The sequence below is a fragment of the Mesitornis unicolor genome, unplaced genomic scaffold, assembly GCF_000695765.1.
Source record: "Mesitornis unicolor isolate BGI_N332 unplaced genomic scaffold, ASM69576v1 scaffold16314, whole genome shotgun sequence".
Lineage (NCBI taxonomy): Eukaryota > Metazoa > Chordata > Aves > Mesitornithiformes > Mesitornithidae > Mesitornis > Mesitornis unicolor.
Window position 1 is genome coordinate 84,689 of NW_010180991.1, and position 12,307 is coordinate 96,995.

The 12,307-nt window shown below is 45.3% G+C and overlaps 2 protein-coding genes across 5 annotated transcripts in view; one reads left to right on the forward strand and one right to left on the reverse strand.

Annotated features, from left to right (window-relative positions):
- Nucleotides 1-7,725, forward strand: part of ANKRD6 (ankyrin repeat domain 6) — a 33,034-nt gene extending 25,309 nt beyond the window's left edge. For 2 of the 4 annotated variants that reach the window (XM_010183280.1, XM_010183282.1), the window contains 7 exons: nt 158-262; nt 513-650; nt 1,016-1,192; nt 3,256-3,408; nt 3,978-4,091; nt 5,656-5,767; nt 7,175-7,725. In XM_010183280.1, coding sequence (XP_010181582.1) covers nt 158-262; nt 513-650; nt 1,016-1,192; nt 3,256-3,408; nt 3,978-4,091; nt 5,656-5,767; nt 7,175-7,725 — 1,350 coding nt within the window. Of the gene's footprint in view, nt 1-157; nt 263-512; nt 651-1,015; nt 1,193-3,255; nt 3,409-3,977; nt 4,092-5,655; nt 5,781-7,172 lie in introns of all 4 variants that reach the window. The other 2 variants (XM_010183279.1, XM_010183281.1) reach the window with 2 other exon arrangements.
- A 3,190-nt stretch (nt 7,726-10,915) lies between these two features.
- LYRM2 (LYR motif containing 2) lies at nt 10,916-12,243 on the reverse strand. Its single transcript, XM_010183283.1, has 3 exons — nt 12,235-12,243; nt 11,911-12,051; nt 10,916-10,996 (listed from the first exon to the last, which is right to left on the reverse strand). The coding sequence occupies exons 1-3, from the start codon at nt 12,241-12,243 to the stop codon at nt 10,916-10,918; spliced, it is 231 nt and encodes a 76-aa protein (XP_010181585.1).
- Between the last annotated feature and the right edge of the window lie 64 nt (nt 12,244-12,307).

The following is a 12,307-nucleotide window of genomic DNA, read 5'->3' on the forward strand; positions in this document are numbered from 1 at the left end:
AACACCCGCATTGCTTGCCCTGTCAGCATCCATCTGGCAGTGCACTCTCCTTTATCTGTTGCCTTTTAGTAGAGGTGAACAAGGTCTGCTCTCCTGCTTGGCTTGTGTGGTAGGAAAGAGCGCGCCATCAGTGAGTAACAGTGTGGTCTGCCTTCAGGTCTCACGCTTTAACCGTGGAAGAAGCCTGAGGAAGAAGAGAGAGAGGCTGAAGGAGGAAAGGCGAGCTCAGTCGGTCCCACGGGATGAGGTGGTACAGAGCAAGGTACAGCCCAGCATTACGAGCTGCATCTGCTGCAAGGAGGGAGAGTAAATAAAACCCACCAGGACTAAACCTACTGGGAGCCATCACTTGTGCATGACCACAGCAGCTGACTGAGGCAGTCTGTCGTGCTTTGCTCCTAAAGAGTTACCCACTCATGTGTGCAGTGCAGCTTAAAACTGGGAAATTGAAGAAAAGGCACCTTTCCCCTTCTGTGCAACTGCTCTGAACTCCTTGTCTTTGCTCCACGCAGGGCAGCATCTCGGCTGCAGATGACACGCCGAGCAGCGACCAGCCACCGCAGAGGAAGAGTGATCTGAAGGATGAACCCCGGTCAACCTCACCAGACCCCAAAGGGAAGAAGAGCAAAAAGAAAAAGCCAAAGGAAAAGGTATCTGTAGATATAAAATAGCAGAAAGAGAGGGGAGAGTGGTTGAGCAATAGTACAGGGGTCCCTTTGGCAGATCAGTGAGTCAGCATAGCAGCCCTGCTGTGCTCGTGGGGCTGAGGTCGTCTCCAGACAAAACTGGTTTCTGGTGGGGAAATTCTGCTGTTGAGGGTCACACAAACCAGATTTGTGCAAAAATCTGGCTGTTGTGGTGACAGACACCAAGGTTGTGGCCAGCCACTGCACCTGGATCAGTGTTTTAGTCAGGTTTTTGCTGTATCTGTCACAATTTATTTGTCCCGTTTTCCCCAGGAATGGTTCACCAGTGGTCCCATACACAGGGAAAATGCTGTGTGTATTTTTTGCAGGTTTCAGCACTCTCGGACCCCATCTCCCCAGCCGATGAGCAGACGCTCCCTCGGCCCCAGCAGAACGTGCCCAAGCGCAGAAGCAAACATCACGGCTCCTCTCCCCCCGCTCCCCATGAGGTCCGAGCCTACCAGCTCTACACGCTCTACCGAGGGAAGAATGGGAAGGTGATGCAGGTGAGCTGGCCACTGCCCTCCTGGAGGGGGACACAGCAGCACCTGCGGCACAATTAGCTGATTAATGGACAGAAAATGCAGTCAGTTAACTGCACTCTCAGGGGTATGAAGTGATGCCCGTGGATTTGTTTTCATTGCAGCTTCAGCTGCATTTTGGCCTGAAGTCTGGTAAACAATAAGCTGGATTTGTGTGTGTTAAAGAAGACACGCTTGACCAGTTTTCATTTACAAAGTATTTCCTTTTTTTTGGAGATAAGGTGTGAACAGTGATTGGAAATGACACTGGAACTTTTGTGATATGCTTTGAAATGTTAGGATTTCCAACAGGAAATGCAAAGAACTTTGCCAGTGGAAATGAAAGCAAGCCCTGTGTGAGCTCTGAAGTTCACTGCCTAAACTAAGAGCTTGAGCACGCTCAATGCGTTTTGTTTCAGTTCTGCTTATTGCAACATGTCTTTGGGAGTTCTAGGATCACTGGAGGCAGGAGCAGTACAAGAACTGGTTCACAAATAAACCTGGAGATACCAGCTCACGTGCATTTATTTCAGTTTAGAGTGTGATATTTTACTCCGCTCGGTTTATTCTATTCTGCAAGTATTTACTAATACACATTTACAGATGGGCATGAAAACAGTAAGCAAATTACCCTGTAGAGATTGTAAACTTCTGTACTGCTGTTTTCTTACTATTGCCTTTTTCTGGGAGGTCAGTCCTTTAATTTCCTTAGCTTCTCATGTCCATCCACCAGGCATCCTCGGTCCCTTGCAGTAGCTAAGAAATTCAGCAGATGCTGATGTGATCACTTAAGTCAGACTTCAAAGGTTTACTGGCCATATTTTCCAACATCTGGCTGTGTAACCCTTGGGAAATTTCCAGAGAGAGGCACTATGGGATTATCCTAATAGCAGAGATAAGGAAGGCTGGAGGACTTTTGATATGTTAAAAGGAGAATCTGCCTGCCCCTAGGATCTGGTGGTGGGAGGATTGGCCAGTAGGAACGACCTGGCGAGCAGGAAGAAAGGTGCAGAGAGCAGAAAGGATTTGTATACAGATCTAATCTAGTCACAAAGATTAGCTTCATAGAGCTAGACTCCCTTATAGTATTTCCTGAAATACATGACACTCCTCCCTCCCCTTCTTTTTTCCTTGTCTGTCTTCTTTGATGCCCTCAGGCCCTGAATAACAAACAGAATTTCTGAAGCACATGTATTCCTGAAGCTTTCTCTAGTGCTCTGCAAACCACCCGCCTTCCCCTGCCGAGGGAATAACCCCCAAATTTGTGAAACAGTGCTGCAGGGCCAAAAGAGAGGGAGGCTCCTCTGCAGACAGATTCAGAGCTGCTGCACTGGGCTCCTGAATCACCCCAAAGGAGCCAGTTCCTGCCTGCAGACTGCAGAGGAAGCCAATGAGGATGAGCTGTCCTGGTTTAAGGGAGCCTTTTGTGACCATCTCCCTGGGAGATTTTGGTGTGGTCAGCGCAGCTTCCCTTGCAGAGGAGCCTTGGACAGTGCCACACGAGTCCAAGGCAGGCAGGGCTGTGCACAGCAGGTAAGGGGCAGCTGAACACCCGCAGGGTGACAGCAGACAGGAGCAGTGACACCCTGCCACACAGCACATGGAAAAAAATGAGCACGTTATTGGCATTAGGTTAAAAAACAAATGCACACAAAGCCACACACAACCACTAAATCACATTTCTTTAGTACAATGCAGAATTACAGCATCGAGACACGGGCTATAGGCCTGTAATGTGGTATCCCCTTGTGTGGCACACAGTACCACGGCATACGTGATCTGAGCTCATTGCTGCGTGTAGCCCCAGTGAAATCAGCAGTGCTGTGTGTTAGATGTGTCCACATAAATCAGATCAAGCCTTTTCTAGGCTGTGCTTTTCCAACTAATAACCTGTTTGCTGAGCTACAGTAAGATGTTCTCAGGAGGGTGAGATACAGTACGTGGTACAGGTCCAAGAGCCCAGGACTGACTCAGGGAGGCTGTGATAATGTTCTGAGTGTGCTAAGAGGACAGCAGGATTTAGCAAGTAAATGTATTACTCCTTTCAGGCACCGATAAATGGATGTCGTTGTGAGCCCCTGATAAATAAACTGGAAAATCAGCTGGAGGCAACGGTGGAAGAGATAAAAGCTGAGTTTGGGACGGTACAAGATAAGATGAATGTTAAGTTGGGCCAGATGGAAAGCAAAACCCAACATCAGGTAAGAACATGACCTGGAGGTCTGCTTGCCTCTATGACTATGAGAAACATATCCTAAGCTTAATGACTATTTTCATTGTCGTGATTAGTTTATTCCTTCTTGTGTGGTAAAAACGAACCTGAAATCTAATACTCAAGGCCAGGGAACTGTGACATTCCACAGGGATCTAATGTTGCAAACCTTGAGAAAAACACATTTAATGTGTTAAGTGGCTTCAGGTGCTGCTTTAGACAATAAATCTAAACTGCTTGAGGCCCTAAGAGGGAAACTTAAGGACAGAAGGCAGTCCTATCGCTATTTGGCTCATAATTGTAAAACTCCCTTTTGCTGAATTCTGTTTGCACTGAGATTCAAGATCCTCTAAATTATTTTTTTCCTTTTAATGTAATTGTTATTAATCAATAATTTTGTGATTGAACCTTTGTGCAAGCTACATCTCATTGTAGATGGCAGCATTCCTAGAAATGAAGACGGAAGGACAGACTGTACTTCGATTTACAAGGTTCACAGATGGGGACTTTGGTTTTTAACATTATAATCTCAGCTAAATGGTAGGTTTTTTCCCACAGCTCCGTGTTTTAGACAAGCTGATGGCCGAGCGGCTGTCTGCAGAGAGAACCGAGTGCCTTCACCGCCTGCAGCAGCACGCCGAGCTGGAGAAGACCGAGGGGGAGAAGCGGCAGGTAGGGCTTGAAACCGCGCCTCTGTGCTTGCTCAGAGGGGTCAGCTCAGGAGCTGTGTTTCAGCAGGTAGAGAGAATATTGGAGACTTATCTCATCTGCTGAAACAGGCTTCAAAGACCAAATGATTCCTATCCACCACCTTAATCTCTAAACCAAATTTATAAAACTTTTGCATTAGAAATGGGGAATGTGAAATCCAGTCCCACTGTGGTAGTCATGTCTGGTGGGTCTGAAGTGTGGAATCTGTAACAGAATCCCTTTTTTCTAACCTAGTGCTTTCAGCTTTTGCTTCATTAAAGGATGCCTGCAGGAACATCTGCAAATAGGAACAAAGGCTACGATCTGTGTTGTTCCTTCTACTTCTCATCCATTTGGTTGTGTGCCCTGGGCATCTCTCCCTTCTCCTGTGCCTGATCTTATTTTCCCCATGTATTAAAAGGCTGCAGTTCTTCCCTGTGACTTTGGCAACAGTGCATCATCTCCAAGCTATGTATTAGAGCCAGTAGGCAAGTTCTTTTCCTATGCTTGTTTAACCAGCAAGACAAGAGTAACTGTTCCCTCAGAGATCCAGCTCTTGCTCTTCTAGCTTCTGCAAAAACCCTCCATTAAAACATGCTAAGAAATTCTTGTTTCTCCACTCATGCAGGTAAATTTAAAACACAATTTTCTCATTATTGGTATCCTTCTAAGAATTGGAAATACACTTGGTATCCGCAAACAGTTTTCTCCAAAGAAAAGTATTTATCCAACTAAGGTAGCCTGATTATTTCATAGTAAGAGATGTAAGTATTGTATTGGCTTGTGCTCCATCTCCCTGTAATCTCTCTTTAAGAAATGAGGTACCTGAGTGATACATCAGGTGAACTGAAATTACCATTAAGTGATATCAGCTGCTCCTGTTCTGTTGGTCTAATGTAAACTACTGGAAATACCGAGTTGGGCTTTACTAAATGCATGGACTAAATGTCCATCTGCATAGGAGGGCCTGACCTAAATTCATTATGTCATATGAAAAAAGAAGGTAAAAGAGCTACTCGTATTTTAAATGATTGCTGGCAAATGCCTCTGCAGCTGGCACTTACTGAGCACCTTTGTAATTTGAAAGCTGTTAGTAATTTATCATTAAGTGTTGGACTCATCTTTATCACTGAATGAACTGAGGAGCAGTTGGTAATGGTATAAAGCAGGGTCCCAGAAGTGTCCAATTCGAATTTCACTCTTAAAAAATGGCAGCTTTGACCCCATGTGATGTTCCTTGTGCTTAGAAAGCACCACTAACTGTATGATTAAACAAGCCAGCCTTCATCAGGGGACTTAGAGCTGCCTTTGAAGTAGCCCATTCAAATCTAAGAGGTTGGGCTAAAGAGGGTGCCTTTCATTAGCTAATGCATAGTTTGTCATCTTTTCTGATTTGCAGTCTGTTAAATATTGGCAGCATATACAGGGAGTCTAAGCCCACAGATACCAGGCTTGTGTCTCTCTATCCCTGCTACACATCCTCAGCAGCCCAGGAACCATAGGGTCTAATCAAAGGATCACCTGATTTACAGTCTCTTTCTCATAGATTTCCTTGGTCGATGAGCTGAAGACTTGGTGCCTGTTGAAGATTCAGAATCTGGAGCTCAAGCTTTCTGGAGACTCCAGGTCATCGAGACCAAAATCAACTTTGTCCACTTGCGAGTCTCTCACAGAGACCCTGGACACTGAGAACAACCCCCACAGTGCCAAGGACTGCAAGGCCAACCAGCCCCTACTGCAGTCAGAGGGCTCCCACCAGCATTCCTACACAGCGCTCCCAAACAGCCTCTTGGAGGACGGGGGAAGGAACAGAGTCCAGGTGCCAGAACAGAGCTTTGGGCAGCATTTCTGCATTCAACAGGACGGTGCATCAGGTACAACCTTGTCACGTACTTCGATGTCGTATTCATTCCAAGGCGAGCTAATTAACTGAGGGATACTTGTATTAATAGCACAGATATTAATTCTGGCTGTGTGCTTTCCTTCATCCATGTGCCTAATGTCTTGGAATTAGAATACACTTGAAGGCAGCCACTGGGAATACTTTAAGACATGGTTAAATGGGATTCCAGTAGCTCCTCCTGATGCTTCCACATCACTGTGTCTGTGAAGCCAAGTCCTTTGATGCTCTGAAAAACACTATTTTCTGAAATTTCTCCTACCCCATTGGCTGTCGGGAAGGTGTGCAGATACCCAAAGTCTGCTGAAGAAAGCATGTTGTATTTAGTGATTTTCAGATCTACGGAACCTGTAATGGCAGGGTGCCAGTTTCCCTTGTTAATACTCAAACTGCAAGGATCTAGAATAAACCTCTCACTTTTCCCTCTTCCCTTGCACTAAAGTCTGTTTAATCATTAGTTCATTTGAGAAGAACAAAAGTAGCTGAGAACATTCAAGCCCAGTCAGGGATTATGGCCACCCAAGGATAAGGAAGACCTTGGTTCAAGCCACCTCTCTGTGCTTGGCCAGGGAAGCTTTTGAGGAAAAAAGAAACCAGCAGAATGTCCAGGCCTTCACATTCAAGGAGAGCACTCCCAAAGCCTTGGACTTCTGTAGAATGCAGTGTATGTGCCCCCAAAAACACTGCGCAATGAAAACAGACATGGACATGGATACCCCAGACTAGAAAGGCAGATGACCACACAGGAGATGTGGCAGCATGAGTGTGAGCTAGGGCAATGAGAAGTTTAGGAGCATCAAAATGTGGTGCCTTTGCAAAATTAGTGAGGCTTTAGTTCTTGTAGAAGCAGGAGGGGGGTCATAAATACCAGCAGACTTTGGGAATCCAGCCTGATCCTTGCTACATGTCCTCCTTGTGAAGCCCTGTAGTTGTTGTCAGTCTGTCGTCCCGCAGTGCAGTGCCTCTGCCTGAGCCAGCTTCTCTCTTTTAATGACTCCTCATTAAATCACCTGTGAAGATGCAGTAAACTAATCCACACTCTAAAATACCCACACAGCACAGTACATGGGAAACCGCATCATTCCTCAAACAATGAGGATTTCTGAATGCTAATATGAATGCTCAGAGCTTTTCTAAATACAGTTGTGTATATTTTGTCCTGTAGGTCCAGAGCAACAGTCAATCATTGGCGGTCCAGGTGCTTCTGCCCCTGCTCAGGACGTCAGACCAAAGGACAAAGCAGTTGGTGCCAGCACGTTCCACAGGCTCCAGCAGGACCTGCCCTCCTCCGAGCTTTTGGGCTCCAAATTAAGACACGTTAAGGTTCAAGCTGCTTCACAGCCCTTGACTGATCCTGCAAAGCCTGAGCCACAGAGCGGCTACTGCATGGACAAAGGCACTCAGACAAAGAAGTCCAGCAAAAGCGGGCAGTCCAGGCACAGAGCTCTGCACCACACCGGGGCACAGCAGGGCCAGGAGCAGCAGCAGCCCACAGCCCCCCCGCTCAGAGACACCTCCCAGGCCCTGGAGATAACCCAGTACTTCTTCGAGGCTGTTTCCACGCAGATGGAGAAGTGGTATGAGCGGAAGATAGAAGAAGCGCGGTGCCAAGCTAACCAGAAAGCACAGCAGGACAAGGCTGTGCTCAAGGAGCATATTAAAAGCTTAGAAGAGGAGCTCAGCAAATTAAGGACTAAGGTGCAGAAAGAGAGCTAGCATCTGCCGCAGGTAAAGGCAAGCAACGGGACTCATTTTGGCACTGCTGTACAGGAATCTGGACCATTGTTAGACACATGCATTTGTAGTGCCTGTTACATCCAACCAGAATGCTGTTTCAGGAGTAGAGAGAACTTTGGAAACTCCAGATCCAAGAATTCATATGCAGACTGTACTGATGGCAGCAAGGTGCTGCAGATCAGATCCATTCTTTGTTATTTCCACGAGTCTGTTAAATAATGCACTCTCAATTTCCAGGTGCTGCTTGAAAACCAACCGCATTAGAAACCAAAACTGCTTTCTGAAAAGGGAATTTCCTTGTTTCCACATAGGTCACGTGTGGCTGCAGGGTTCCACCGTACGCTGCATGTGAACACGTGGTGATACCAGTGCTGAAATCCATCCAGGCTGTTTGAGAGCTTTTGACAGAAGCTCCTCAGTGATGAGGGGCTGTGGATGCTATTTCAGATGCTCCCCATGGCCTCTCTCAGTCAGTGGAGAGAAGCTACAGAGCCAACTCAAATGCAGGCTTCCCGCTGGGAGAGGCCAGGCTCCCCAGAGCGAGATGCGAGGGCGAGTCCTCCCACTCGGTACAGAGGCTGAGGCTGCCACTTGGCTTTTCTTTTGGTTTGACATTATTTTAAAAAAAACTAAATTAGATTTGTCATTTTATTAATGGTGCCCTGGTTGCTAAGCTCCTTGTGATTACATGGTTGTTGGGGCCATACTCAAGTGATCTGACTGCGAAGTTTGGGTTAGGGCAGGAATGGCAAGTATTTTTCCATAGCCATGCTCTCTGCTTGTTAGGGATAATTTTTATATAAATCTCTTTTCCTTCAAGCAGCAAATGGCTGAATTCTCCACTACTGAAGAAGCTTGAAAAAGTCCTTTACCTACAGACCTGGACCCAAATGTTTCTTTCTCTCCCAGACACCTCGTCCAGGCTGTCGCCCTCTGAATGATTCCCCCTGTTTCTTCCTTTGTACCTCTAAAAAGAGAGGCCAGGCCCCGGTGAGTCTGCAGGTCTCAGGGCTGGTTTCACCCAAAACAGAACTCAGCCACATTTTAAAGTTTATATGGCTGTGTTTTGTTATAAAAATCAAAACTTACAATGACCAGTGACACCCAGGCCAGACTCCAGATAAACGAGAGGCACTGTAACCTGTGGTGTCTCCATCTGAGAGAACCACTCTGCAAAACTGAAATACAGGATAGTACTGTTATCCCAGGGAGAAGGAGATTTTTTCTTTGTACTGAAGAGCCCTAAAATCAATTCAAACCACTTTACAGTATTGAGGACACCATCAACTAATTAGTAATTAAGCTTTCATCTTCTTAGCAGATGTATAAAGCAAAGCAAAGTGTATTATATATTTTTAAAGTTCCTCTTAATGCACTATCAAGACAAGCCAAGTGTATCTGCGGTTACAGAAGTAGTAGTTTGATTGCTGACTTGTGTAGTCTAACATAGACACTTTACATGTTTACAGGTTTGTTGAAGCTACTGTAGGAATGCAGAGGAGCGCTATTTAAGTTTTGTATCTTCCTGATAAAGCCGAATGTTTTGCCAAGCAATTAAAGTGCGCGTTGCTCCGAAGTCTGTGGCGTGATGTTTTCTGGCCAGGGAAAAGGGGCACCATCCCCTCACTTGGCTCAGAGGGGGAGCAGCAAATTGGACTGCAACTTCCAAGAGTTTGTGTTCGTGGCTATAAAATACGGCAACACGGGAGCCCCCGAGCAGTGGAGATCAGGGGCAGCAGCACTGCCCATCGAGACCCATCCCTGCACTGTGGGCACAGCCTAAACGTGCGCGCTGGAGTCAAGGGAGTAACGCAGACTCAGGGCTCCGAAGGGAAAGCGCTGCCATGAGGCACTGGGGAAAGGCTCCTGATTTAAGGCTAAATGTAAAAACAAGCTGACAGTGATTAGGGTTTTGTTGAGTCAAAATTCCTTCTAAACAGCATTTTCTGGTCATGTGAAAAGGTAATCCCCAACACAGTACTGTTCCAGCAGTGCATGTCACTAGAAAACGTTAACAAAAGCTAGATTTTTAACTAAATATTTAGACAGACCTGTGTTTCACCAACTGATAGAAGCTCAAAGGCTTCTGTCCCTATAAACCTGAACTCTTCAACAGCCTCACTGGTTGAGCCCCATCCTTTGCTTGCAAAGCTAAATAAACATCACGGGGAAAGGATGCTACAGTGACTTACAGAGAAAAATTAAGGAAAAAAAAAATCAAGAAAAAGAAGAGACATTCTTTCTTAAGCAGCAGCTCTTTACAAACTGCAGCCTGAATTGGATGCAGCTACTGGATACTCAGGCAGGTACGTACAGTTGTCTGGCTATTTAACATTGAGAACAATCCCAGATTCACTTCAGCATTTTTAAATTATATGGGGGGGGAAGAAAAAAAAATGTACAGCAATTCACGGGAAGGTAAGAACAACTGCAAGCCAACAATTAAAATGGAGTAATGTGACGTTTAGAAAAACAGACCACAACATACACAGTCAGTATTTTCTATTTGTAATTCTACTTTCTGTTGACTTGTAAATACGAACTTGAAGGTACTTCCTGTTAGCTTGGTGATGAGCCTTTCTAAGGCTAAAATCTCTCATTTTCATACATAAAGACCTCCCCTTTTAAGTTTCATTCAGCAACAACTGAAAATCAACATCTAAATACAAAACATTTTCTTAATGATTTATTGTGTTTATTTGTTTTGAGCCCATTTATCTGTCCCAAATGCTTTTTTAACCCCAAATGTTGGTAAAAATCCTTAGCACAGTAGAGAAAGAGCTGTTACCACTATGAATGTTGCCACAATAGAAAGCAGACAAAATAATCTGGTTTGTATTTATTTTCCATATCCTTGGCATAACACCACTTCTGTAACGTTCGGTGCGTTCTGCTTTTCCCACAGCCCACGCTCCATCGTCCACTCAGTCCTTTAAAGTCCTTCGTATCCAAGTGACTGCCACACAGGAGGTACCCACACCAGGAAGAGGAAGTGGAAAAAACCAAACAAAAACTCCACAGTGGTAGATTCCAGCGTCAAACATGACCAGGTTGTCAGCAAAGGCTGGTACTGTAACCACAGTAACTGAAACCAATAAATACTATGGTTGTTCACAGCAGATGAAAATCAAATTAAATTAAATTTGATGGAAGTCAAACAAATTTAAGATCAGGATTTTGCCAGCTTAAGTGCTCGCTGAAGTTCCTGAAGCTGCATGTTGCCTTGAGTAATCATCATCCTGATCGCATCCTGTAAAATAAAGTGAATCCATTCAACGGCTGCACACAGCACAGGGTTTACACGTGCATGCAGGTTTTAACAATAAAATCCATACAATTCTTACCAGCACTGTTTCGATCTATTTCTTTGTGTGAATAGTCACAGCTCTGGTCAATGAGATGGTTAAAAAACAGGTGAACAAATTAATTCATTTTCTCCAGTTGTTTAACCGTGTGTTTGGGGCTAGGTGAATCTTTGCTTTAAAACTCAGTTTTGAACAGATTCAAACTCCTAATGATGCCTTTTTATGCCTCTTTGTCTACTGCCTGTGCCAGAAAGCTATGACAGCTGCACAGGGGCCTTATGCAGGCAGGTGTTTTACACAGCAAGTGGATGTGTCTCGCCGTGTTATTTTTATCCAAGTACCTCAATGCTTTGTCTGCATAACTCAGCCATCAATTCCTTGAGCACTGGCTAGAAAAAGGAACAGGAAAGCAGAGGAGAGGAGATGTGAAGATTTCTGCATTTCATACATGCTTTGTATCTACAACCATCCCATTTGATTGTGTTCAGCTTGAATACAGTTGAAGTAATGATTAAAAAAAAAAACAAACCCCCACCAACAACCTGTTAAAAAGCCTGGGTATCAATAAGCTTATGTTATTGTATTAGTCAATACAATTTTTCTGATTTGTGGTTTGAGTAAGCAAGGATTTGTTTGGGTTTTAGCTTTTTAATTTCAGATTATCTGGAAATCAAGAGAAACATTACTATACCAACACAGGGGTAATATTTAAGATGCTGGATCACTTATGAGAAGTTAGTATCACGAGACTTCAGTCCAAAGCGACAGCTACAAACTGAACCCATGCAACAAAGTACAGGACCATGCACTGATCATTCCCGAGGGCAGGCGCTTGGGGTTGCGGGGTCCCCATCCTCACCTCTTCTGTAGCATCCTTATTTCTCCTAAATTCCTCCCGGGCCCAGTCCTTTAAATAGCAGCGATCTGCTTCAGTGGGGACCTCACGGATGGCCCGCAGGATCTTCCTGTACAGCTGCAGAACCTGCTGCCGCCTCAGGAACTGGGGAGAGAGGGAAGTCTGTCTGCTGGCCCAGGGCACTGCTGCGAGCGGTACCCTCAGCCGCTTGCTTTGCTTTGAGGGACACTTAAACGAACACGAAGTTCCCCATTACCTTTTCTAGAAGATGCAATATTGCCTCAGCTCCCAGCCCAAGACACTTAAATTTCACGTAAAGCTACATACCGAAGGCATTACGGTGCCTAAGGCTCGTTGAAAGCACAAACTGCAGCATTACCAGGGCGACGGCCAGCTCGCC